The 27663-nt window shown below is 34.6% G+C and overlaps 1 protein-coding gene across 2 annotated transcripts; it reads right to left on the bottom strand.

Moving 5' to 3' along the window:
* Positions 1-1751: 1751 nt before the first annotated feature.
* LOC142615757 (protein unc-13 homolog) lies at positions 1752-25739 on the bottom strand. 2 transcript variants are annotated; one of them, XM_075788583.1, is made up of 27 exons: positions 25507-25739; positions 25028-25086; positions 24712-24887; positions 24540-24604; positions 23823-24183; positions 23525-23591; positions 23223-23376; positions 21439-21606; positions 21199-21309; positions 18087-18296; positions 17631-17732; positions 17000-17227; positions 16124-16198; positions 14851-14931; positions 12857-13039; positions 12578-12733; positions 10306-10398; positions 9731-9802; positions 8227-8344; positions 7056-7237; positions 6026-6107; positions 4249-4353; positions 4058-4164; positions 3411-3488; positions 3231-3326; positions 2784-2879; positions 1752-2229 (listed from the first exon to the last, which is right to left on the bottom strand). In XM_075788583.1, exons 2-27 carry the CDS (start codon positions 25033-25035, stop codon positions 2056-2058), a joined length of 3348 nt encoding a protein of 1115 aa, XP_075644698.1. In that variant the 5' UTR covers positions 25036-25086; positions 25507-25739; the 3' UTR covers positions 1752-2055. The 2 variants fall into 2 exon arrangements, with proteins under 2 accessions (XP_075644698.1, XP_075644699.1); XM_075788584.1 differs by lacking the exon at positions 24540-24604 and having other exon boundaries at positions 25507-25648.
* Positions 25740-27663: the final 1924 nt, after the last annotated feature.

The raw sequence follows: 27663 nt of genomic DNA, 5'->3' as shown, positions 1-27663 counted from the left end.
AACACATGTAGCAGTCGTAGCTTGGTAACCGCAATAACCTCCTGCTTCAACCGATTTGCATGTTTGGTTGGAAAGCATTCACAATAGTTTCTACGTTCACAAATCAAAAGCACATTCATTTAGCAAGTGATTTCTCCTCAAAGTAGTGTACCCTCAATTTGCTTCATTGATTCCTTCTACAAGCCTGAAATCTCAACTCCTCCTGGTTAAGCCAACTTTGCTTTTTAGGAGGTGAGTGAAACAATGAAGTGAACATTTCAAAATGACAATTATGGTGGTCTGTTTCCAACAACCTTGGATTTTTGGGTCTAAACTCCCAATTTACTTGTATTCTGGGTTGGGCTCATCTCATAATAGGAGGTCGAAGAAGTGTTTCTTCAGGTAACTAATGGAGATTTAACGTTACTTTTGCACCTAACTCTCTAGTTTTTAGCTCAACCGAGGTGACTACTAGGCAACCGAGCTTTTACCTTGAAATTCAAGCAAGATTTCCTTCTCCCTGAGATGTGTTTTTCTTCACTACTCTCGTGTCTCTTTCTTCCCAAATTCTCCAACTCCTTTTTTCTTACATTTCCTCCTCCATTTATACCCCTCTCTCAGTGGAGTTGTCATGATGAGCGGATATCCAATGGGTCATTTCATATCATATCATTGGTTAGAGGGGACTCACTTTTTGTTGTTAATATGACCTTCTAGTAACTCGTGTCTGACGCCAGTTGCTCAGCGGGTGGATTCTCCCAATGCACCATCTCTTGATCACGGCATATCTTGGGATACTTGACTCATGTGCTTGGCCAATTCTACTTAGTTCAACTAGTAGGCTAAGATGGGCCGAGACTATCCTATAAGCGGACATGCAATTTGAGGCTGGTTTGCTGTTCTTGGTTCGTATAATAACATTTAAAATATATATACACTCTCAGTCACGATTATCCTGAACTACATTCTGAAATTGTAAACTTCAAAAACATATATATATATATACATTCTCGGTCACGGTTATCTTGAACTACATTATGAAAAAAGTGGCCTAATTGAAAGAAAAGTAAGTCAAGTAAGTGAGTAGTTCACTATTGAAAAATTTTCCACCGTGTATCTCATCTCATGCCATGCTTCTTGTTTATCCCAATTGATTCCTAGTGTCAGTCAATCAAGATGCGTATCTCATGCCATGCTTCTTGTTTCTCTGAATCGATTCCTAGTCAGTCAATCAAAATTCATCGTGCTTTGCTTAGTTGCAAATATTTGTGGGGCTTCTTGGCCATCCAATTCATTCTCAACTTTATATATACACACACACACACCATCTTCAAACGCTTTTGGGTTCATATATTTGTGGGGCTTCTTGGCCAAGACTCTTAATTTTTTTTGGATAAGTAATGCTAGACAATATACCTTTTTTCTAGTTAATATATGCATTTACTATATTGTCAGATGTCAATGAACTAATACTTCGACAAACTTTATTAGATGTAAATGAACTAATACAAATCATTCTTACATGTCATTTATAAGTGAGTTTACTTCTTTTTTTAGCTAAACGATAAAGTGAATTAACTTCTATCTCAAGTAGAATGCCCATGCCTTATTATTTGGTAGCCGAAGACCCATCTACCATATAAAACATATTAAGGGGCAAAAGAAGCCTTAAAAAGCAAACCAATAATCATGCCTTAAGACTGGCAGTACATACATACGTACATACTACATAGCATATGAACACTTGTATATATGCCTTGAGACCCATTATATCGCATGCTTACATTCCTCTTCTTTATTTTCTCAGCACTAAAGTGTCGATGACATTGGTTTGAATGAACCAGTTACAGAGTTCAACTACCATATAACAGTACCAGCTAAATCAAGAAGTAGTTGTTACACATACAAGAAAATAAACAATGAATTAAATAAAAAATACATACAACAAGAAAATTAACTACCATGGTTTTCTCTTAGAAGCAATGACATCATATATACATAAGCAAGTCGCTAAAACTACACATTTATGTTGCCTTAACTTTCCTTGTGTCCATTTTTGTGCGATACAGGGATTACCTAAGCAGAAGATTTAGGTAGTTTGTATTGTTTCTTGAGGAACTGAGAGGCCTCTGAATCACTTCTGTGACATAATACTCTCAATAGAGTCTTCGAATCTGCTCCTAATTTGCTTCTGCCATCCTGCATTTGCAGGCCGCTGGTAGATTTCAAGTCATCAATCAATTCTCGAGTCTGCAAACAATTAAGAACTTTAATAACATGCCTTTGGGATGGACTCTCAGGAAGAATCAATGCAGAATAGCCAACTTCAGCTAATAAACAAAACAATACCAGCACAATGACAAATAGAAGATATATAAGCAAAAAATAAATATTAGTGAATTAATGGTGATACACCAATTTCAATGAAAAATTTTCCCTGGTGCAATTGAGAACCTAACTGATGGCAAAATAAGACAAGGAGAATGCTAGTCAGATGTGGCTAACTGTCCCGAATCAAACCAAGTCAAGCCAAAGGGAAAATTGGGGCTCACCTCTTACAAATGTCACATAGTGTGCTAACACATTAACATGAAGTTTTCTTTTTTTAGGCAAGCAGTCACAAGACTCACAACTGTTGCTAGCAGTGTTAGGAAAATTATAAAAATAGGTTGAGTTGTAGGACAATGACATCAAAAAATTTGTATTAAGCTAAGTACCTCAAATGCCTTCCAGCTGTCTGTTACTTCTTCTTTTTTTCTTTTTCTTTTTTGAAGTAATGAATAAAAATAAAAGGCAGAACTAACCTCATGGCCATGCAACTTTATTACATGCCGAACACGTGCCACCTGATTTTCTACCACTCCTCGAGGAAGCCCATCTCCTCCAGAAATGAAAAATTCCTATTAAAAAAAAGCCACATTGATGTAATATAATATTAGTTTTCGTCTTAGAAGAAGTACTTGAAATTGTTCATATTACACAACCAAAGTCGAAAAACTTCCCAAGTAAAGCAATAAAATGTAAAAACTGGAATGAGTTTATAAAGCTTTCTTAAAATTGGAAATTTCTCTTCCAGGGCTGTTCTGCAAAAAACTACTAAGTTGCCTCTTTGTCACAAGAAAGAGATGCACAAATGAGCGTCCAAAAGAATTGTAGGCTCGTTGTATTTAGAAATCAACTTTTTGGTTCAGGCAATCCACAATGCATTTTCACATTCTTGTTCAGTTAACACTCAAAAGAGTCACAAACACCTTTAAGACTTCCAAATCTTCTTCTAATAGTTTTGCATCGCCTGGGGAGAAAACTCGTGATGGACCTCCATCTAATATAACACGAAGAAAGCCATCCTGGAAAAGGACACCAGTTTCAGTCATAAACAATATTAGTATTTGTGACATAATTGTTTAAAATAGCGTAGGTAAGGCAAATACAAGTGACGCTTGAAGCAGACTTGTCACAATGCGATCCCTGAGAGCCTCCACGATTATATCACAGAGTTGACTAAGTTCCTGCAGCAGTTGACAGAGACAAGCAGCTGATCTCAACATCAGTCAATACAAATTTTAACCAATATTCATTAACAAGGTCACTTGAAATTCTTATTAATTGGTCTTATATCTTGCATTGACAAAGCCACCGTAAGATTGCATTGAAGAGTCAAGTTTTAACAATAGCTATATCTGAATCTATTAACAATATTTTCTTAAACAAAATAGAAGAATCTGGCACAATTATTGCAGAGAGAAGATGTCTGTATATAACGTGAGTTCTCTATAACTATAAAAAACTTTAGTCGTAGCCTTACTAAACCCCAGTGCATGGTACAGTGGGTATTTTGCCCTAATGCAACCCTCGTGAAATTTAGAGTCCACTTAAGCATTCAAAATCATATGCAACACTGTTTGCTGAGGTGATCCAAAAATTAAGTCCATCAAAATCATATAGATGGAGCAGTTTCATATGACACTTACCATGCAAGGAATAAAACATTCAAATTCTTAATTACTCTATTCCAATTAAGCAGCATTAACATATCAAACAAAATTAAAAAGTAGCTTCATGAGGGGACAAATCTTACCACATCAAGTGGTTCAATTAGTGCTTCCAACCTGGAGAGACTAACGCTGGGTTTATACAAATTATCGATGAACTGATCCCTTAAATCCCAGAAGATTATTTTAGTTCCTGGAACACGCAAAGAATAAATTTTTCACCGATCAACTTTGTTTATCAAGGAAATAGACAAGGGAAAATGCATATTTTTCTTACCAGTAAATTCACAAATCCGGTCAATAGCAGCATTTATATCTTTTCTACTCCCATCAAATGTGTCCTTCTGAGTGAAACTTTTAGATTTCTCAACAATGGATTTCTCTAGACAAAAGATTTAGCATAAATATTTAGCATAATAAGCACTAACAAAAAGAATTAAAAAATTGGCATTATCCTGCTCTTTTTAAAGAAGATACTATCAAGTAGAACCAATGAGTGATAGTGCAAGCAATAGTTAAATGTTTAACCCCATGGTTTAGTACAGAGGCTGGAACCAAGTTTCATGAGGTGGAGGCCACTGGTAAGCAAAGGTTGTAACGGGGACCATGCTTTATCAAATTATAATTATCATTAAATGCTTACAAATAACACTTGAAGAGATACAATGCACATCAGCTATTGTAAAGGGGCAGGTAAGTGGATCTCCCTCCGAAAGGAACAGCATAAATCATGGATCACATTATTTGAGAGTTCTTTATTTTGAAAGCCAAAAAACAAATGCTTTCAACTTGAAAAGGCCCAATGTAGTGGAGGCTGAGGTCATATATTGCTTGATAACAATTTTTTTTTTTAAAAGTCACTTGTCAAGTTGTTTGTACAAATTATTCATACTATATGTATGAACCTCTCATAGAAACTCTTAACATTAACTAGTCAAGAAATTCTTCATTGTGTTTCTTTTTTCGTTTCTTCCCCCCCTCTTGTTAGCTTTAGGTTTCGTTTGGTTGAAGGGGAGGAAATGTGGGTGGTTAGAAGAGATTTTAGATTTCCCTCATGGTGTTTGGTTGGGGGTGCAAAAGTGGAGGGATTGAAAACTCGTTTGTTTGAGGAGAAAAGTGAGAAGATGGATAAGGTAGTTTGAATGAATTTATTACTATGCCCCAATTACATAGTATATAAGAAATAATTGGACACATTGTAAAAGTGACATGTTACAATTATTACTTTATTTTAACTTCTTTATCTATTTATTTTTATATTAAAAAAATCTGATTAATTAAATTGGTTAAAATAAAATATTAAAAAATAAAGAAAAAAAATCCCAAATGAATTGTGGCTAATGTTGGTATGTAAAGTTTGGATAAAGATGAAAAAAAGGGGGGAAAAGTTCAAATAGGAGTAGGAAAAAACGCTGGAACTTTAAAAACAAAAACAAAAAGTTGGAACTCAAAAACAAAAAACAAAACAAAACAAGATTCAAAAAAAAAAAAAACAAAACAAAACAGAAAGGGCTGGAACACAACATCAAAATGGGGGCAAAATTGTCCATAGAATATAAGCCCTGTTTTCTCTCCAATTTTCTCCCCAATTTGGGGACACTGTTTTAGTGGGCCCAAGGATAAAATTTCCAGGCCCTACCATTTTCTCCCCCCCCCCACCCCCTCCCTCTTTTTCCCCTCCTAACCAAACACACCTCCCCCATTTTTTCTATCCCCCAGTTTTCACCACAACCAAATGGACTCTTAAAGATAAATAAATAGGGCTCATTATTTGATATAATGACAAAAGCTTTGGTTTGCGAAGCACAAAAGTGTAGGTTTGAGCCTTCAAGGCAACTGGGAAATGTGCTGAAAGGTAAGGCCATGTCCAAGCCATGGTTCCCAGGACTTCACTTTTGTTTTACTGACACTTATGAGAGAGAATAATATCCTGTAAGGAGTCATTTTGCTCATATAACTTCATCAATGAATCCATTCATTAAAAAAATTATGTAGTCACATAAAGAACACATGCACACATGCACAATAATAGATTGATTTGTTAAGTCACATACTGATAAACTTTTCACGAGGCATTTTCTTTGTCCATCTCTCCCAAATGCTATCCTCCAACTTATTCAGTTGACTAATTGCATACTGTTAACAGCACCAAAACCTTTATCAGAATGTAATATAATAAAGAAATCAATGACCAATTTTCGCAAGTAAACACAAGGATATTTGATACTAACTTGGACAATAAGAAAGACACCAAACAAAGAAAAAAACATGAAAGTTTTTCTCGAAGTAACTTTCATGTTACTCTTTTATAAATATTTTTTATTTTTCAAATGATGAGATTGACCTTGCAGATATCTCTTCCCTGTGGAGGAGCCACATCTTTATGATGAATAAATTAACCAGTCATAGACTTTGTAAGGTAAATCTAGGAAAAATTACTTTAAAGGTCTTCAAACTCCAGGACAGATCTAAGCTTCCTCACTATTAAAAATAAAAAAGGTCGTACCCAATGCACAAAGCTTTCTCACTATTACCTATAAATAAATAAAAAAAGCTTCCTCACTATTAGTTCATCAATATTCAGAAAGATCATTCCATCAAATACCAAATTGGAGATTTATTCCAAATCAGACATCTCATAATTTAAAGCTGTTTTATATAGGAAAACCACTTAACTTTTACCAAAAAGTAATTTTGAATTAGCTCAATCGCTCTTCTGTAAGTGTATACATGAATTGATTGTGTTTAAACCATTATTTAGTTAAGACAGTCCATTTAAAATTAAAAACAAAAAATCACAGCATGCCAATAGCACTGGGCTATCAGGTCGAATGCCATGTATAAACATAAATAATGCAGAAAGAGAAAACTTTCAAATTCATGTTGATAAAAAGAACAAGATTAATGTAAGAAAGTGAAATTGGAACCCATTAACTCCAAATCCAGAATGGACTATACCAACATTAGAATAAACAATCATTACATTCAGCAAAAGAGAGGAGGCAGGAGGAAGTTGCACTCCCAGAAATAATTATCTAGATATTATTCATTAGAGAGCAGATACCAAATTAGTATTGAACTCACATATAGTGTGTTTAACTGAACACAGAGGGTTGGTGTTGTCAAGACATTTATTTCAATAGATCTTCTCTCATCTGGCAGCCTAGGGTCAAATAATTCTTTTTTTACAAAAGCCTTTATTCCAACTGCTTCCTTCTTGTATCGTGTAAGGATAGGCACAGGTGGAACTAAGTCGTCCTTGCTAGCTACATGATCAAAATCACACTTCAGGGCCAATATATATTAAAAAAAAAAAGGCAAAACAATTGAAGGAAAATAGTAAGCTAGAAGCAGAGCATGCAAGAATGTAAATTTGACAGTATGAGAGACTAGAGAGATAAAATAACATATGAAGATATATTTCATCATCATTGATATTATGAGAGAGAGACAGAGACAGAGACAGAGAGAATCATATATGACACAGAATTTGCACAAGCTGATATATGAACAAGTGTAAGTCCCTAAAATAAACAGCAGCAGATAAATTTTGCATCACCAAATAAGAGGATGGGCGTGGCTCACTAAAATTTGAACCAAGCCTAATATTTTATTTTATTAATGATGATGTGTGTATATGCAAGAAAAAAACCAATGGAAAGAAAATTGTGGGAACTTAAATCTTAACCATGGATCTCTTGAATTTACACAAACCTCAACCACTAATGCTACACTTCAATAAAATCCACTCAAAAAGCCAAGCCAGGCCTCTAGGCCTTATTTTCCCATTAGGACCAGGCCAGGGCTGGCTCTATGATATTTATTCCATGGTGCTGACCCAACCTGAACCTAACCCAGCCTAGACCATCTTCAGCCCTAACATTTACATGCAACATGTGCTTGACACAAGTACAGGAGTATCGAGGATGTATTAAATAGTTCTCCATAATTGAAAAGGAACTTATAGTCTCAGAAGCCATAAAAAAGTATAAGAGAAAAATACAGGAGTATTCATTTGGTATTTTCACTGCCTGATAAACATTAAATACAAATACAACTCTATAAAAACTTGCTGTAAAAAGCAAAATTTAAGAACCTGAAACTGGGTTTAGGGGGGGGGGGGGGGGGGGGAGACCTGAAAAAAGAAAAAAAGTGCACCTCCCTTTGACACAGTGGAATTACCATGTAAAACATGTTGCCTTGATTCTTTAGAAAATGAACACTCATTCAAGAATGTATTTTCACACATACTCACCCAAGTTGTCAATCACATGATTCGCATAAATTTGAAATGCATTGTCAATGCCACGAAACAAGCTAATCATCTCTGTAGACCTCATTGGAACTTTAAGAGCAAAAAATTGATCAATCGTCTGCATCAAAAATATTCATCACAGAAGGAACTACTAACATATCCATAAGTGTATAATAGATTATAGTGCAAAAGTGCATAAAAGAAATAAGCACTAGGTCTCACAAGTATATTTAAAACTGTAAGAATCCAAAACCTCCATCAACAAATTCTTTCATCAAAGTAAAGATACTTTGACCAAGGTAGGGATTTGGTGGCTGAGAGGGAATGGAGACTTTGATGTGTGTACTTTTTATGATGCCTTGTGCTAAGAGTTTCCCTTGGAAAAGTATCTGGTATGTCAAGGCCCCAAGGAGGGTTTCTTTCTTTGTTTGGACAGTAGCATGGGGAAGATCCTTACATGTGATAATTTCATTAAGAGAGGATACACTTTAGTAGGGTGGTGTTGTATGTGCTGTTGCAGTGGAGAGACCATGGAGCATCTTTTGTTACACTGTAATGTTGCATTCAAGACGTGGAGTATTGTTTTTCGCACCCTTGGGCTTCCATGGGTGCTTACCCGAAACAGTCACTGAGTTTTTGTTTGGATGGTGGAATTGGTTAGGCAAGATCTGGTTCCCTTATGTTTGATGCAGACACTAGGGAGGGGTGAGGATATGGAAATTTCAGGAACATATTTGATAGAATTGTTTTCTAGATTGTTGTTTGATTAGTCCCAGATGTGGGGTTTTAGTAATTGTAACTCCATTTCTGAGTTTTTAGAATGATTGTCCTCCTGTAAATAACATCTTGTAATTCATTCTTTAATCTCCTTTATTTACATATCATTCATCAAATGATATTATTCTAATATCAATCTGCCCTCCAAAAAAAGCATTCATGCAATTACAAAACTTTCAGAATAGGAAACTCTTGTATTTCATTGAATGTATCTCAAAAAACGAAAAAGGTCAGAAAAATGCTGTTATGCAAGGACAGAAACTGTCCAGTAATTTCAATCACGAAATTTATCACCGAATGTGTACTTGGGTACCACTTTTTCTGTTTTTAATGAAACTATTTACTTACGAAAACAAAAAAAGGAAATGTACAATTGAAGTGATAATTTCTCCATGATAACTTTGCACATCTATATCCCCAACACCCCCCCCCCCCCCCAAAAAAAAGGATTCAAGGGACAAATTTACTCTGTAGCATCTTTCTTTTTTTCTTTTTTCTTTTTTTTGTGTGGGGATGGGGAGGTATCACAGTGCCTTGACAAGAGTCCAGGAAAAGCAGAAGACATCTAACGACAAAACTATATCCAGTTCATCTTTTGCTTTCAATTAAACATGAACCAACAGACTTTCAGTTATCAACTTTATACAAATCCAACCAAATAGAACAAATTTTGCAAGAACATTTACAAAACAAATTATAAAGGGCATGTAAGAACAAACAAGCATACCTCCTCTACAATTCGATAAACTTCAACAATTGAACTCCCGTGCCGCTGTTGAGGCGATATTGGGTCCCACCTCTGAAAAAGGACACAAGAGCTGTAAGCTACATGGTGGGTGAATTATCTCAACACAGAGAAGATGAAGAAAGAACAAAATGCTTTCAAAAATGGTTAGATGAAGAAAGAACAACATGAGTTATCAACCACACCATGGTTTAGGAATATCTCAGTCTCATCAATTAAGAAGCATAACTAAGAATTTTACAGGGATATGTGAAAATAAGAGCAATGATGCATGAAATGAAATTTTAAAATTCAGTACAACTCATTTAAATTTTCCATATACAAAATTTACATGATTAGATTTAGCGGAACAATGCACTATGCCCCAAAAGGAAACATCTATAAATATAAACAATAGCAGAATCTATACATAGAAAAATGGTAGGGGACAAATTCTGAAGAAAGAAAATGGAATACTAAGCAACATTATGTTCATTCAACTCCAAACAAGTGGCAGGCAAATAAACACCACTTATGCAATGATTTGGAAGCAAAATGAAATAAACTTGAGCAATTACCTCTTGTTGAATAGCTCGCTCAACCCAACCTAAAACCCTTCCAAGCTGCGAATTGACCCAACGCATCACCAATGTTCCAGATATAGATTCAATCTAAATGGAAATAACAAATTTTTTTTAATAAAATTACAAAAATAATATTAAAAGGAAAATATAAACTATCAAGAGTCAAAATAATATATGGCAAATGAGCAAATCAAACTAAGTTTCATCACATAATTTCAAGCTCAAGAAAGCTAACATTGGAAAGAACAGAGATATACATAAATATAAGTATAACTATCTCAAAATGTGAAATATAGTTAGATTGCTAGGGCTATAACCAAGCCGACCAAGCCAAGCCAAGTATTAAATGTTTGGACTTGGCTTGATCACGAAAGAGTAGTATTCAAACTCTGCTTGAGCTTGATCAAGCATCAACTACTTGTTCAAACTCAGCTTGAAAATATTTGACACAAGCTCGAGTTTAACTCAACTCAGCTTGCTATCTCAACACAACAAAAAATAAGACCTCAGTTCCAAAACTTTGAGGTTGACTATGGAACCTCAACAGACTAATCAGGGTATCTGTAAAGGATCCATTCATACCAAAATGACTAAGTTTTACATTGGCCTTCGACTTATTGCAACTCTCCTCTCTTCGGGCTTAGAACCAACTGTGAATAAAATATGACCCTATTCATTAACAGAGGCAGAGTTGGCTTGGTATTTCCCAAACAACCCCCTTCACCCACAACACACACACACACACACACACACATATATATATATATCCACATCAAATAAACCTACCACACTAACAATTAACTCCACAAAAATCCTACCTCTTCGAAAGATCAATAACAGTTAAAAAGTCTTATCATATTTATTAACTTACTTGGAATACTTATTGCACACAAGGAATAAAATAATTTGCAAATTGAAGAAAAGAAAACGCATTGCTTATAATGAGAAACAATAGCTAAGTCTGGCATGCATCCTCTTCTCATCTTCATCAACTACTGTAAAAATATCTAGGAGTGACCCTGATGTACTTGGAACAGGGTTCAGATGTTTGAGAGTGATTGGGAATGAAGACTGTTAGTTGAAGCAACTGGAAGTAAAATTAAAATTAAAATTAATAAAAAAAAGAAGAAGAAACAAGATGATATTTTGGGAGAAATCCAATTAGTAGAGGAAAAGGAAAGAACTGACTACTGTGGGTATATACTTTTAACATGATTTTTTTTTTGGGGTGAACAATTTTGGAGGAATAGATGAAAGCCATGAGTAGAAAGAATAAAGAAACTTAACAACAGAAGCAAAGAGACAGATAAGAGAGTAAATTACTTGAACTAGGTTTGTTCATGGCATTGGTTGCACCTCATCACAACATTGAGTTTTTCTGGGCTTTTCTCAAGTCCAAATGAAGCCCTATTAGAAAGCCTATTTGAAGCTCAAGGTTGGATTGTTTATCCTTGAGCCTAGTGTTCAGGAGGTTATTCAAAAAAGAATAATTTGTTTGAACTCAACTTATTTAAGAAACAAGCCTTACAATATGGCTTGATTTTGGTTTGTTTCCAAATAAACAAGCATTCTACCAAAGCCCAATCCAAGCTGTTGTTCATTTATAGCCCAATGTAACACTGCATATCATAAAGTGCTACGAGAAGTATGAAAACCATGCATGATCCTTTCTCAACATTTTCTAAATGGTGGAGAATTTTTGTTCACGGAGAAAGCATGAGGGAGGTAACCATCCTCATCTATGCCCCAAAATGAAAATGTGGACAAGCAATATCAGAATGACCACCCTCGCTGAAAATTGCAAGCCTTTCTTGCAACATAATAACCATTCCAAGATTCACCATAACAAGGAGGTCAGAATAATTTGATAAAACAAGAGGGAGGTGTCTGTAGTTTCACTTAATGCGAAGGAAAGCCATGTCTATTTTCCTCATAATGTCTATGTATTGTCCCATTTATCAAGTGCGTTGCAAAGTGAATCAAGCATGCAACTCAAATATTAATCACTGACTTTTCGTTCCTTTTGTCTTTTGTGATTCAAATGCAGTCATCACTCATTAGACAGTTAAATTCCAAATCACATGACTCATTATGTTCGAGGGTTTTAGAACACCTGAATATTTAATAAATTGGTGTCATTTTGTGCACTTCAAATGTACATCCTAATAGGCAGTGTTTCATCGTTTATCATTGTTTGATGTAGCTAAACTCTCTCACCAGTACAATAGAGAGAAAAATAACAATCTTCAAGATCCGCCTATCTTACCTCATATGGAATTAGTTTCTTGCAGTAGACCTCTGCAGTCTCCTCTTCACATGAAGACATTATAAGACCCAGTATATACTGCTCAAGGCTATCAGCAGCTGGAAATACAGATACAACATCCTCGGTCAAATGTTCAGCACCATCGACAAAAGGTTTCTGAAAATAAGAGATATGATTAACTTAACAAAAAAAAAAAAAAAAAAGAGAGATGATTAAGACTATCTCATGTACAGAAGATGAGAATATTAACTTATAAAAACAAAGTAAACATAAGCTTACCAACTTGTTCCCATACAATTTATGAACAAGTGATGCTGAAACAACAGCTGCTTGTGGATGCCTTTGAGAAAGAATTGGCATGAACATGGTTGAATCCTTTTTCAGAAGTTTCTTGGTTTCATCCGCAAGCAATGCTAAAGGATGTCCATGCATTGGGTCTGCTTTTTCAACAGCATGCAGTAACTGTACCAAGAACAGAAAAATATTTGAAAATGAAAAATGAACCTTCAACAGAGACTGCAGGGGGAAACTCGCATATTAGAGAATGGACCACAAAGAGGTAATGATATGTAAATACATAGAATTATTTATCATGAGAGCCAGATTATGGAGTGACTGCCTGGCTAGATCTCACATTGAAACTAGCTGTTTGGCTCTCATGAGCCTCCTCGCAAATCTGTGAGACTGGTAGGATGGTCACTAAGGGACGTAGATATCTCAAATAATTCTCTTTCACTAATTAATTCACGAAAGAGAGAGCTATGAAGGCATTAAAAAAACAACACTATCATAAAAATTATTGCTCAATTTCCTAGTAGGAGACAAACTTAGGAACAAAGAAAAACTTTTCAAAATCCTAAGTAATGAAACTTATAACAAGGACATTGTTGGCAATCACTACCCAAATTACCTTCTCTATTGCTCACAAAGTAAATAATAAATGTCTTATCTCAAATTTGCAATCCATTATTAATAGTCACAGCAATCACATCAGGGATCCTTAATTAAAATATTAAAAAAAAATGCAGCTGAAAGTGACACAAGGCTGGGTGAACCATTGACCCAATGCATGTAATAAGAGATGTAGTGATGTGCAAGAAAATCAACTGAGTATGTATAAGTGTCTGTGATCATGCAGACCAAACTAATTGGTAAAGCTAAGGTCATTAAAATCTTTTTAAGACTTTAAATTAGCCTAAACTAGTAGAACTAGACTTGGGTTCCAAGTTTGACTGCCAAACATGACAGCCACAGAAAGTGAGAAAACATGGTTTGGATGTTTGTAAAGCTTTATAATTGCTTTTGCACAATCTCACCTTTTATAAGAATTATCATCAAGTTAATTATTTATTAACTATGATTTTTTTTTTTTTTTTGTAAAATGGGTGTCAAGTAAATACAATACTTAATGCAAATGAATGCAACAGAAAGGCAGAAACCATAAATCTTTCATGCAAGGTTAAAACTCATCTGTTAAACTAGTTTCTAAGCAAGCCCAGCCAAGCACAGCTCAAATTTATAATAATTACACTAAGCATATATGATTTGCATCAATTAGAGTTGATCTCAAGTTTCAACAAGCAAGCAAAAACGTTTAACTTACACAGCTACTGAAGGTAGCCAAAATAGCCAACTACTCATTTGAACCCATTTACTCTCCAAAGTATAAAACAGAAACAAAAAGTTTGAAATGTGTTGGAAAAGTCTTTTGAGTAAATTATAATTTACTCCCTCGTTGTTGGCCCTATGAAAATTTAGTCCACAAACTTTCAAATGTTACATTTTCCCCCCTAAAGTTTAGAATAAAATGAAATTGTTAAGGTTCCGTCCAAATTAATAGATTTTGCTTTTTTTGCACAAACAAATTTCCCCCATGTGGCTTGACCCAATCACAAATTAGTCCCACAAGATTTTTTCAATTGTTAAATTTTGACTCCTAAGGTTTGGATTAAAATGAATTCATTAGGGGTACTTTGGACAGAACCCTAATACTTACATTTTAGTCCAAATCTTAGTGGGTCAACTGTAACGATTGAAAGTCTATGGACACATTGTGATAGGGCCAAACCACAAGGAGGTAAATCGTAATTTCCAAAATACTTCTATAGAGAGTGAGATTGGGCATAGCATATAAAATTCAAGAAGCCTCCAGCAGTCAAAAATTCCCTTTAAAAAAGCCCAGTTCCTTGACAAATGCAAAGTAATAATAATAATATTTGAATCTCCAAACAGCAACATCTAGATAATTTACTACAAACAAGTTGAACACATACCCTGGAAAAAGCATTCTTAATGGATGACAATATATATGATTCTATCTGATCTCGATCTGTGATGGACATAGATTGCATTGCCTACAAGAAAATGAGAAATTAAACTTTCAAACTTTTGCACTACATAAAGTGCTGAGAAGCAAATTAAACATTAGCTCCAGACAGCGGACAGATAATTTTGTCCATCATCAAGAAAATTTTACTTCAAATAAAAATAAATGAATAAATAAAAATTCTTGAGAAGAAAGACTATAGTATGTCTGTGAGTGGGGGACTGGCGTACCAATTCAGTATCCGATCCCTATGGAGTGAGCTTGTGGATGACTATAAGATGAGGCTGGCCCAATTTTTCTTGCCACATTCAGTATGAGGTTGAGGATGGGTCTAAAGTGAAGTTTTGGCAGGATTTATGGTGTGGGAGAGGCATCTTCAGTCTGGATAAGGATGCTTGTGTGACAGATCATATGCAGTTCATCAATGGGTTCTTTGGGATTTCAGCTTCATTAGAACTGTACAAGATTGGGTTTTAGAGTCATTGTCTAACTTTAAGGATATATTTATGGCGTTCCTGTGAAGGGAGGTGGGGAGGATAAGATGTGCTAGAAACCAGCTAAGAGATAGGGTTTTGAGCTTAGTGGCCATTACCAGGTCTTGACTCGTATTAGAGATCAGTCTTTCACTTGGAAAAGCATATGGAAGACAAAGATCCCTTCTAGAGTTGCTTTCTTTGTATGGACTGCAGCCTTGGGAAAATCTTGATGATTGACATCTTATGGAGTGTATAGATTTTGGATTGGTGTTATATGTGCACATGTAATGGGGAAACGGTAGACCAACTTTTACTCCAATGCCCCATTGCCACTGAGCTGTGGACTATGGTATTTAGTTTGTTTGGAGTCTATTGGGCGATGGCGAAGATTGTTAGCAAAGGAGATTAGGCGGTCATCAGAATGGTTTTATTGAGATGGCTGCCCCACATTGTTTGATTTGGTTCATTTGGAGGGAATGGAATAACTAGAATTTTGAGGATTCTGAGAGAACTTTGCCAAATCTTAAATTATTTTTCTTTAAAACCTTGTTGGATTGGATGTCAACAGTGCGTAGTTATTCTCTATGTTTGATTTGTGATGTGATAGATCTTTGTAATTTGCAAGCTTGATTGAATGGTCCCCAGTTGTATACACCCTATATACTTGCATGCCTCTATTTCTTGCTCTCAACCAAATTCATTATTTTAAAAAAAAAAAAAAGAAAAAAAAAAGGACACACATACAGCTGCAGGTTCTTCTAAAAGAAGCCTCCGAGCAACCATTGCAACTGTAACTATATTCCCCATCATCGCTGGTCTCTGCAAGGAACATGAGAAGTACAAGAACTGAGTTGCAAAACTAGGAAGATGAGACAATAAAAGCAACTGAAGTGCAATACAATTCACCCAAAAAAAAAAAAAAAAAAGTCCAAGACACTATAACCAAGATATATAGAAGAAACAAAGTTTCCAAGCTTACAAAAGTTTCAGAAATGAGCTTAACAACAACTAAGCTTCTTTCTAGTTAGAAGGCATATAAAGCAGCGTTTTTTGAAACACAAGTAACTCTGTTGTTATTACAGGGGGAAAAATTATGCCAAAAGGACATGGGCTGTATATACAGATTTATCCCACACTTACAGCTTTAGATATTAAGCACAACAAAGAATCTTTTTCAGTAAAGAAGGCAACCGAAAACAAAAGATATCTTCTCAAGTTTTTAGTAGAAAGCTCTAAACTGATTTACATTTGATTATCCCTAAAAAGGACATACTTTGCATGCATGATTTTGCGCATCATACACATAGATCATGTGTTGGATCATTCCCTGTATTTCTGCAATAAGATGAGATGCAGATACCAGAACATAGTGATAAACACATCATTTAACATAATAAATGCACTGTTGCTACAAAATAAATACTCAGATGCAACAATAAGAGAAGCTACAATAAAACCACAAACTGTAAATTATTAATGTATGAGCAAAAACAATAGTACAGGAAAAACATATGCTATTTATAATACAGATCAAAACTATTATGTAACACAAACTAGGACCAGCCACATGACATATAAAACTAGATAGCCACATATATTGCTACCAATAGTAAATCACACCTCAGCAAAGTGCAGGTGGTAGTCTCCTAGTTGCTTATCAGCCCATCTCTGGATGGGTGCTAAAAAGGATTGTAAGAAAGACAAATCCCGAAAGCCCCCTTGCTCAAATTTGGAATGCAAACTATTCAAGTGTGACCTCTCTTGTGGACCCCGTTGTTCCTTCAATGGTATTTTTGTCAGCTGCTCCATGGCATGTTGCAAGATTCCTTGCTCACTTGTCATAACATACTGAGATCACATGACAAAAACTAATATAAAAAAGGTAATAACAATAATTAAGTTTTGTTTAACAATGACAAAACAAACTAACATACCAACTGTCATGGGCGCATATACATACATACATACATACATACATATATATATATATAAAGAGAGAGAGAGAGAGAGAGAGAGAGAGAGAGAGAGAGAGAGTCCTTTATGTTCATTACGTCCAAAACTTCCCATAAGCATTGATGGAATAAAACAGTTGCCGCATGTGTATAAGGAAATGAGACAAAGCACATCTCATCACCAATTTTAAAAATCTTGTGAGACAATAAAGCACTTTCTTTTGTAGAAAAATGTGAAAAGTGATTGAATGGCTGCTTAATTTGGCAATTACAAGTTGTTATGCTTATGACTAACATACCTGACGAAATAATACCCATGCATAGCAGGTGCAATGGATGGTCTCCGTGATTCCTAAAACACGCCAGGTTGACTTTAAGAGTTCGAGAATTTCTTCCACTTCCTGAAAAAGTGGATAGAAATAGATGGTCCAATCAAGCAAATTGTGAAAAGTTCATCTATAATGAATCATCATATTAAATTTACAACAATTCCTTGGATCATCTTTTGAATCTGATTAACATCCCTAAATGAAAATGAGTTTGTTATAAATACAACTATCATTTTTTTAATAAAAAGAAAATTTTATAAGCAAATTCCAACAGAACTCAAAACCAAACCCTAACTGCATAAAGCTGTAACTCAAATATGAAGCCATAAACTAACTCAAAAATATGAACAAAATCTGAAATTTCACAAAGATCTGAATGCTTCCATCTTGGTGCTGTCATCACCTGAAAAAATAAAAACTACTAACCTCTGTCAGCTTTCCTTCATCTAACATGTCAAAGACACTGAGAAGCAGTTTCTCATATAGTCTAACATTTAGGTGATAACCATCAGCCCAGTGACATACTTCACCAGTTAAGTCACCGCGAGCTGGCCTCTCAGCAAGTGGAATGGCAATCTCTCTGAGAGATCTCAAGCATTCTGTTCGTTGGAGTTCACCCGTGGAAGGTGGAAGAGACTAAAATCAGAAAAGAAAAGGTTATCAAAATCACTAGCAGATAGCAAATGTAAACCAATTTATGCTTCAAAAAGATTTGATAAAGTCACCAAAGTATGGAGCAATACATTACCATCTTAATTACTGCATAATTTGAAAAGAAACAGAAAAGGCAATTCATATGTTTGTTTCTTATAGAAACAGCCCAGAATTTTCAGAAAATGCAAAATGATTTCAGCAGTTCTATAAAATCTAAAAAGATAAAGATAAATAGCCATTTAAGAAAACCTTCCAGATGTTTCAGAATACAGCAAAGAATTTAAGGAGATACACGAGCAAGATTGTTTATAGACCTACATAGATAGTTTTGGAACAAAACTTGAGCATCATAATTGCAAAGGCATGAACAAGAACAATCGCCGATAGACTTGAAATTATGAGTAAAAAGAAACTTGAGAAAAAGGAAAGAAAACTATTCAAACAGATGCCAAGGAGAAAGTAAAATAATAATTATGAAAAAAAAATCCCAATGTGCCATTTTGTTTTTCATCATTAACAATCCAAAATTTTTTATGATAGGTAACGAAATATATTATTAACAAAAAGCCAACCTAAGTACATTGGGGATGTACAATGGGGGCACATTAATAATCCAAATTTAACAGCTGCATTCTTTTACTGCATTCACATGTCATTGTTACTTAAACCCCCTTTATCAATACAAAATCAGAAAACTTCCTTATTAAATCTAGGAGTTCTTTTGGAGAATTTGAAAATATTTTATATGGACTCTACAAAGTAAACAAGACATTTAAGCAAGGAAATATGGACAAAAAAATCGTATCCGGTAAGAATAGATGGATAAATAGGAGAACCAGGGTTCAAATTCCCCCTATCAATTGTACTATTGAATTATCAAAAAATAGAAGGATGATTAGAGGAAGAGAGAGCCCCACTAATACTTCTGATTCCAAAGTGGGTCTAAATCCTCTTCTATCATTCCAAACGCCATAGGAAAAACGATTAAGCCAATAGTGGAGCACCTTAAAATGTAAAAATATTTTACAACAAATATTAACTGCATTGCAGAGGTGACAAAAGTTACCAGAATTTTTTTTATAGGTAAAGTTACCAGTATATGAATTCAAACTCTTAAGACAAATACAAGGAAAATATTAGTTTTCATCAACAACCGCATAGTGACAAATACAACCATAAAAAGAACAAAACAGTTGAAATAAATAGATGTCAAACAAGGAAAGGATGAACTTGTAGCCCAAAGATAATGCCTAATCTATCAACAAAAAGACATCATATAATTTTTTTGATAGCTAAGATAAAATTTCATTAAAAAAGACTACTATATGGAAAAAGAACATGAGTTAGACAAGGAAGTACAGTGAAGACTCAAACCCAAAGCTATGTATAAGAATGAAGGGAATCGATAAACATTGGGAGAGAATCACTAAATGTGAGTCCACAAGCCCAAGACCAATCACATAAATTCCCTGTGAAGACAAGTAGCTCTAGCAGGAGAACAAAAACAGAACTAAGAAATATAAAGACTAGCTCCATCAAGCAAATCAGACAAAGAATAAAAGATAACATTTCCAGGAGCATTTGTCCACCCAAACAAGGTTTGGAGGAAAGACATCTTTAAGTCTTGAATTGACCTCTCAGTTCCTTCCAATGTACGTGTATTCCTCTCCCTCCAAATACCCCACATTAGACAATGAGGGACCAAAATCCAAATCACCCCATTTCTATCTTTACTAAACTTGCTTGTCCAGCTAGCTAGAAGCTCCACTACATCCTTGGGCATGACCCAAGTAAACTAACCACTCGGGCTCAACTCGTAAAAAGCTTCTTCTTCTTTTTTTCTTTTATTTTCTTTTTTTATGTTCACTTGCTTATAAAAAAGCCAAGCTTGAGCCTAATTTGACGCTTGTTTAGTAAACAAGTTGTACCCAAGCAAATTGATTTTTCATGAACAACCTCACAAGTATAAACACAAGGATAAACCAGCCAAGCCTACACTCGACTTAAGCTTGTAACGAGGCTTATTTTGGGCTTGGAGGAAAAAATAGAAAACAAATTAAACACTAAATATCCAAGCATACTGCTCAGCTCACTTTCAACCCTAATTTATGTGGAAATTATTCCTCCTATATTTTGTGTTCTTAGAACTTAGATGCACTTTATTCTCACTTTTTTTTTTAACTTGAATTTTTTAAAACATTAACAAAGCTTGTTTGCAAGATTGAGCTTGAGATTGATTTGAGGCTTCTTGACTTGACTAATGAATCTAGCCAAGCTCAAGTTACTTGAAATTTTATTTTAACAAGCACAAACTTAAACATTATAAGTGAGCACAAGACAAGTTCAAGCCAAGCTTTTTAACACCTGTTAATCTTGCCAAACCGAGTTCAAACATTCAACACTCAGTTAGGCTTGGCTTGATTAAAGAAGCCCAAGGAGACCTCCATTAATAAGATAAAATCAGAGATAATAAACAAGGTCCAATCTGATCCAACAAGAAACAATTCCCAAAAAATTAAATTAAATTAAATGAACCTCTTCAAGATGGAAATATAAGCCTTATAAATTCTTTAAAGCCAAAGTTCCTCTTTCAGCCAAGAAATTGGCATGTGACTTGTGAACTTAAGACTCCCAAGGATATCCAACAACAAACTAACTACATTGACCCTTCCAGTTTTTACAGCACATATCAATAGATGCGTTCAACATATAAATTGCTGTGTGTAAAAGAGCATAAAAATGAAAAATCAAACCTAAACATATAACAAGAGGATAGTTTCAACAGTCAATCATGGAAAAATTACATGGGTAACCTACATTTTAGCATGGTTTCATGTTAATATAGCATGCAACAGTCAAAAATGTTAATCAATGAAACACATACCTCAGCTTCCTCAATCTTTGCCAAAAGAATTCTCAACTCATTCGACTTCCGCCCAGATTCGCCAAATCCAACAACAGGGTAATTAATAAGCCCCTCCTCCAAAATATTTAACTGAACCAATAAACAATTGAAATTTTTTACCATGGATGTTAGGGATATGTATCACCACCATTCCAAATTACCTTGAAGAGAACCTATACAGTCCAAAAACAGAATAATTGAAAAAGGGGCAGAACTTACCTGCCTTTTCTGCCAGCGAATGAATGCCTTCTTGTCAGAAAATTCTGTGCGCGAAACACAACATAACAATTCCAGAGGAATCAAAAGGGTATCCATTCTTTTTCCAACTTTTCCCACAAGAGCATTAAGCAGCCCTTGTCTTGTTCTGATATCCATTGCCTCAGTTATCTGGATATATACATAAGAATGAAAGAGAAATTATCACCACTCACAATCCAAAAGACAACTAATTTGACAGAATTAAATAAAAGAACCAGAATGGAATATGAAATCCCTCAGACTAACAACATCTATCCTGGCTGAAAATTAATAACTCTTGTAAAATGGCCACTCACGGGGCAAAAATATGGGTAAAATTTGGCCCCAAGGAGAGGGAAGGGGAGATTTTAACTAGAAACCTCCTTTTCATGAGGCGTGGTCTCCAACCAATTGTGCTACCCATTGGGATTAAGATACGAAGTATTAGTTACACAATCAAAAAAGCAGACTATAATGCCTCTATTTATGAGCTTTATTGTAACATCAATTTTTCTATTCTTTTTCTTCTTCCTTTATTCTTTTTTCTTTCTTTTTTTGTGCATGTGTGTGTGTCTGTGTGTGGATAAGTGGCAGAGACAAATTCATTTTTTTTATAGGAGTGGCAGAGACAAATTCATGGAGGAAAACTGGATGAATTTACATGTTCTTTTAAGAGCTAACTGCAAACAGTTTTATTGCAGGCAAAGCAAACATAAGTTACAAAAAGACACTATTTTTCATTCTTGTTAAGCAAAAAGTTTCAAGCGAACATAAAGGAGAGAAATCATCCTCAAACATAGAAGAATAAGTGCCTGAGTGGCTCATTTCAAGGATATAGCATCTCATGAGATGGTCTCATGAGACCACCCTCTCATGACATGTGGGATCCACACACATTGTGAGAGGAAGGTCTCATAAGACCGTCTCATATGATACTTTTTCCAGTTCAAGGTAAATAGAAGACATAGCCAAGCAGAGATCTAAAAGATCAGAGTCCTAAATGCAGTATGATCAGGTGATAATCAACAATCTAATCCATATAACTGTTATGAAGCTTATGTCAATGCTCTGTCTTCCAAATGTATTACATTAAATCGTTGCCTTCCTATCATTAACATGTCTCCCACTCTCATGCTATATGAAATTTTAGTATTCTACCTATAAATTTTATGTATGTATATAAGTACCTATAAATATTTGTTCATTGAGGAAAACAATGGAACATGAACGCCAAGACAGGACCTGAGTGGTTTTCAAGATTGCTTCTTCCACTTTTTAGTAAATATGACATCATTTATGACTTGGAAGAGGATTCCTTAAGGTAAAGTCCACAGGATGTATAAAAAAAATAAAATGATTTCCAACGCATTTCTTTAACACTTTATGCTTCAAAAAAGTTATTTGCAGCAGACTAGACAACAATTTCATATAGTCAAAACACAATATGCCTCAGTCCATTCTATGAATTTTTACTATCCATCAATAAAATTTCTTCTACAGAAACATGGTACATTAAATTTTCAGATTTCATTATAAGAGTGATAATCTATATGTTATCAAGGTCACATGGTATTGAGGTCCAGAATACTAAGAAAAAAAAAATGCTAAAACAATTGCTAATAGCATAGTCTATATAGAATTATTTATGGGATGCAAGGCATAATATGTGATTAGTACTTTAGTTGTTCTTATGTAAGCCAAAATAACAACAAGTAAAAGTAGAGTTCTGAAAATCCACATCAGAAAAGACTCTGTTTCTTAATTACCTCCATCTGGACACGCATGGTCTCCAACAAACCAACCAATCCAGGTGCACGCTGTGACTGTGTCACAACATTTTCACTTTTACTACGTCCAAGCTTCCTCATCAACCTAGACTTTTTATCTTTCTTTTTCTCCTTTGATGGTATGATGAGACCTCTGTTAAGTATTAATAGATCAAAAAGAAGAATAAAAAAAGTACAGGGTGCAGAAGGTAATAAACATAAACAAATTAGGCGCCAGACTTGAATGGCAAGCCCTCGTTGAAAAATAAATATGCAACCCAAACAAGATGATAGGGGCATACCCTGTAGCCCCAGCACATGCCAAGAGGACTTCATATGCAGTTTCACGGAGGTCATCATCAGTGATTCCTGAAAGCAGTAAAGTACAAAGCTTGATGAAAAACATCTCATGCATGTTGGCTTTGCCTTCCACACTATAAAATATCACCCCAAGAACAAGAGCAAGCCAAAAAAGATACTTGCAAAGAATCTAAAATAAATAACATTTTTCTGATATTTACCATTATTGCATAATTTATCTGTTTTTCCAAGTTATATCTACCCTCCCACTATATGATTCTAGATCTCAATCATTTTTACCTGTTGCAAAAGAAGGCAATTTAAGCGCAAGTTCAGAAGCATCATTTGTATTCCTTCTTGAAACTCTAAGGCTATTAATCTCTTCAACATCATCATCGTCTTCAAAATCTTCAATGTCATCTACAGTTAGTTCTTGAGCTTGGGAGTTAAAAGACTCCGATCTTGACACACTTGACACAATAGGTGATGCTGCATAAATAGGAGGTGGTGTCGTAATGGGAGCTGGTGTAGACACAGGAGATGGTGTGTAAACAGGAGGTGGTGTGAAAGCAGGAACAGGTGGTGGCGGCCGTTTTGGAGGTGATCCTGAATATTCAGGACTTGTAACCAAATAAAATTCCCCGGCAGAACCTGTGCTTCCCTGGTTGACGAAAAAGAATTAAAGTTCAAAACTGACCGGCAAGAACAAGATAAACAAAAACATTAGATGAACTAATTAACACACATTGGCAAGAAGGTATACATCACAACCAAAACGTGCGAAATTACAGTCAAATATTAAATGTCAGAAGTTGGAAATAACTTAAATATATGCTGAGGATAACTTCTAACTATATCAGTCAAAGTGAAAGTGTGGCGCGCGTGCATATGTAACAAATATAACCAGCCTTAGTGTATTCTTATTTTTTACATGTGCATGCACTTACATTATTGATAAAATGAATAAATAGCCAATAAAAAACATCATGAACTGTACACAGCAATTTATGGGCTTACCATCTGGGGTAACCCCGTGTGATCATGATAATCTCTAATAGCATCAGATAATTCAAGCATTCCACCTACATTTCAAAATAATCAACAAGAATGAAAAAAAAAAAAAAAAAAAAAACTCCTAACAAACATTACAATTCAAAAAACACGCGAAAAATGAACAAAGGCCAGCCACCTTTTTTAGCACAATTGAGAACATAATCAATGCTAACTTGATCCAGATCCACATCATCTAGTGTAACTGCCCCAGGTGGCATCACAACTTTCTTTACTAGGCTACCAGATAGTATAAAATCAAGAAGTATCCGCCTGTCCCGCCTGTATCTTTGCAGTAGCTCAACAGCATTTTCCCTATATTTTTTTATACATTCCACCATTCATAAACATATATATACACACACATTTACTCATTCACGTGCACGTGCACGTGCACGCGCACACACATATATAGAGATTGAAAGAAAGTAGATTCATAAGAGATGGATACATACTCATCCATGTCAAAAATCCAACACTAACTTCAGCTCCGCAAGAATGCTATCTCTACAACCTGAGCAATAATTCATATTAAAAATGTCACAATCCGATCCACTAAACAATAATTGAATTTAATTAATAAAAAACACAAAATTAATCTATCATTGCATGCTTCAAATTCAGTTAGATCTCAATTAATCAGCTAATACTCTACTCTACTACTACAACAATTTCAGATATAGCATATCCACGCAAATCAAGCAACTTGAACTGAAAAAATAATAATAATAGTAAAAATCTATTTTTTTTTTCTTTAAGAATATTAACACGAGATCCGTTGCTAAGTTTTCTTGGCAACCAAACAGAGCCTACGAACCTCAAACCGAGAGATCTCCAAAATGCAAAAAAAAAAAAAAAAAAAAAAAAAAGCAGCATTATTAGTTTAAAAAAACAGAGAGAGAGAGAGATTTGAAAGTGAATGGAAAAAACTCACGGGAAGTGGTGGTTGCTTTGATTGGAGGAAGTGAAGAGAATGACAGTCAAAATGTGAAACGTTTTTTTTTAGAGAGAGAAAGAGAAAGAGAGAGAGAGTTAGGTTGGAAAATGACGAGAAGATTGAAATTTGAAAGGGTCAGTTAGGAAGACTGGTGTGGAGTTTTTGGGTTCTGGGCGAATGTTCCGGTAACCAGTTGAGTTGTTGACACGGAGAGAGAGAGAGAGAGAGATGAACTAATTTAAGTTGAAGGGATATTGTATAGATAATTTTTTTTTTTTTTTTTTTTTTTTTAGGGGATTTACTGGTGGAGGCAAAGAGAGCTGTCCTTTTTTTTTTTTAGGTAAAGTAAAGAAAAGAGAGCTGTCAGCATTATTTACTACTACTAAATATTAAAGGGAATATAATCATTTAATTATTGTCACGAGTTGACTGTTTGCTTTGCGCCGCTTTGTCGGATATTTTGCTTCCTCACCTGTCTAATTAAGCTTACTATCAATTTAATTTTTTTTTAATATAAACTAATTTGAATTAAATAAAATATTTGATAGTATAATATTTTTACAAAAACGAATCAAGACGATAGTAGTTGAATTATAATTAGAATATATACTTGATTTTGATATTGAAGAAATAAAAAACCGGATGAAACTTAGAAGACTAGATAACCTAATTTTAAAGTTTTTTGATACAATAAAATCTCACAATATTTTATACAGCACTTTTATTTTAAATTATGATGGGTTTAGTAGAATTTTTCTTTTTTTATTTTTGTGAGATTTTGTTGTTGTTGATAAAAATTTGCTTATAATTATCTCGATAAAACCAAGATCCTTTTAGAAATTGTATTTTATATTCCCCTTTTATAACTAGGGTCTAATCTCACTCCTCAATTTTCTTACCATCAAATTATTTTTAAAACAAATAAAAAAAACAGCTTATGAGTAATACTTTTACTATTTTTAATTACTTTAAATGCAATTTTTTTTTTGGACATATATGCTATTTATGTTTGATTTTGCTTCTGGACTTTTGGAATATTTAAGTGCCTGACTCTTATTAGACCAAGATTATATGAAATGAGTAAGAGAGAGTGATAGTAGCCACTTTCAAACTATTTCAAGGACATTATTATTATTATTATCATTATTATTGATTTATAATTTGATTGGCACGCTATGAGAAAGGGCATTTGAATCTTAAATTTTTTTCGTTCAAAACACCAAGGTACAAGTTAATCTACAAGGTTTCTCAGCTTTTTTGAAAGAAAAAAAAAGAAGTTAATCTACAAGGTTTTTAGCCAAGTAGATTAATATTAAAAGTGTCCTCCTTTGAAGAGAAATATCAAGATTTAAGACCAATCCCTCCCACTCTGAGATTATGATTATTATTATTATGGGGGGCCGAGGACCAAGGATGAAGATCAAGGGTCGAAAGAGATATTAGTGGGGCTGAGGGTCGAGGACCCGAGGACAAAGGTTGCATGGAAAAGTACAAAGAGTAGACTGGTGATATATGACAGAGAGAGAAAATATCTGGTTTGGGGGTAGACAGCTTATGGACTCCGCATTGAATGCTCTGCACCTAGTTTCCTAGCCGCATTAAATGATGAACAATAGCTTTATCAACTGCATTGATATAGAGGTGATCTGAACAGTGCGAATCACAACTAGACAATTTCTTTCCACCACCTTCTACAAGGAATCGGACAAGTGTCAACGTGAGAAAAGGGTTAGGTGAGAGATTGACATTACTCACTAGCTCTAAAAAGTAAAATCCTTGTTGAAGTTGTGTTAAAAATTATACTTGGGGCGGTATATTTTGGAAATAGTCTTATTTCTTTTTAAGGTAATATTATTCCATATACTTATCATTCTCCATTAACTAACTGTTAGTCGTTTATCCAAAAAAGAAAATTACTGCTAGTCAATTGTTGGTAATGATAAACTATTATCAATGAAATGTTACTAAACTATACTTTAAGAAATAGTCACTATTGACATCCAAAAAGGAAATGATTACTACTAAGTTTTAGCATAATGGTACCTTCTCTTCCTTTAAAAATAGAATATTCTTCCTTTAAAACTAGGATAGACATTAATGTGTTTGGATTTGGGGAGAGGAGGGCTGGGATGGAGATGTTAACTAATTGACCTT

The sequence above is a fragment of the Castanea sativa genome, chromosome 11, assembly GCF_040712315.1.
Source record: "Castanea sativa cultivar Marrone di Chiusa Pesio chromosome 11, ASM4071231v1".
Lineage (NCBI taxonomy): Eukaryota > Viridiplantae > Streptophyta > Magnoliopsida > Fagales > Fagaceae > Castanea > Castanea sativa.
This window is presented reverse-complemented; position numbering and strand designations above follow the sequence as displayed.

Bases quoted from the DNA above. Each gene is read 5' to 3' on its own strand.
- LOC142615757 (XM_075788583.1), bottom strand. The intron at 24,605-24,711 runs GTGGCTGGCCTT...TTTGAAATGTAG, and splicing joins TCTCAATTGTGCTAAAAAAG to GTGGAATGCTTGAATTATCT. The intron at 6,108-7,055 runs GTGAGTTCAATA...TGCTGTTAACAG, and splicing joins TTCAGTTAAACACACTATAT to TATGCAATTAGTCAACTGAA.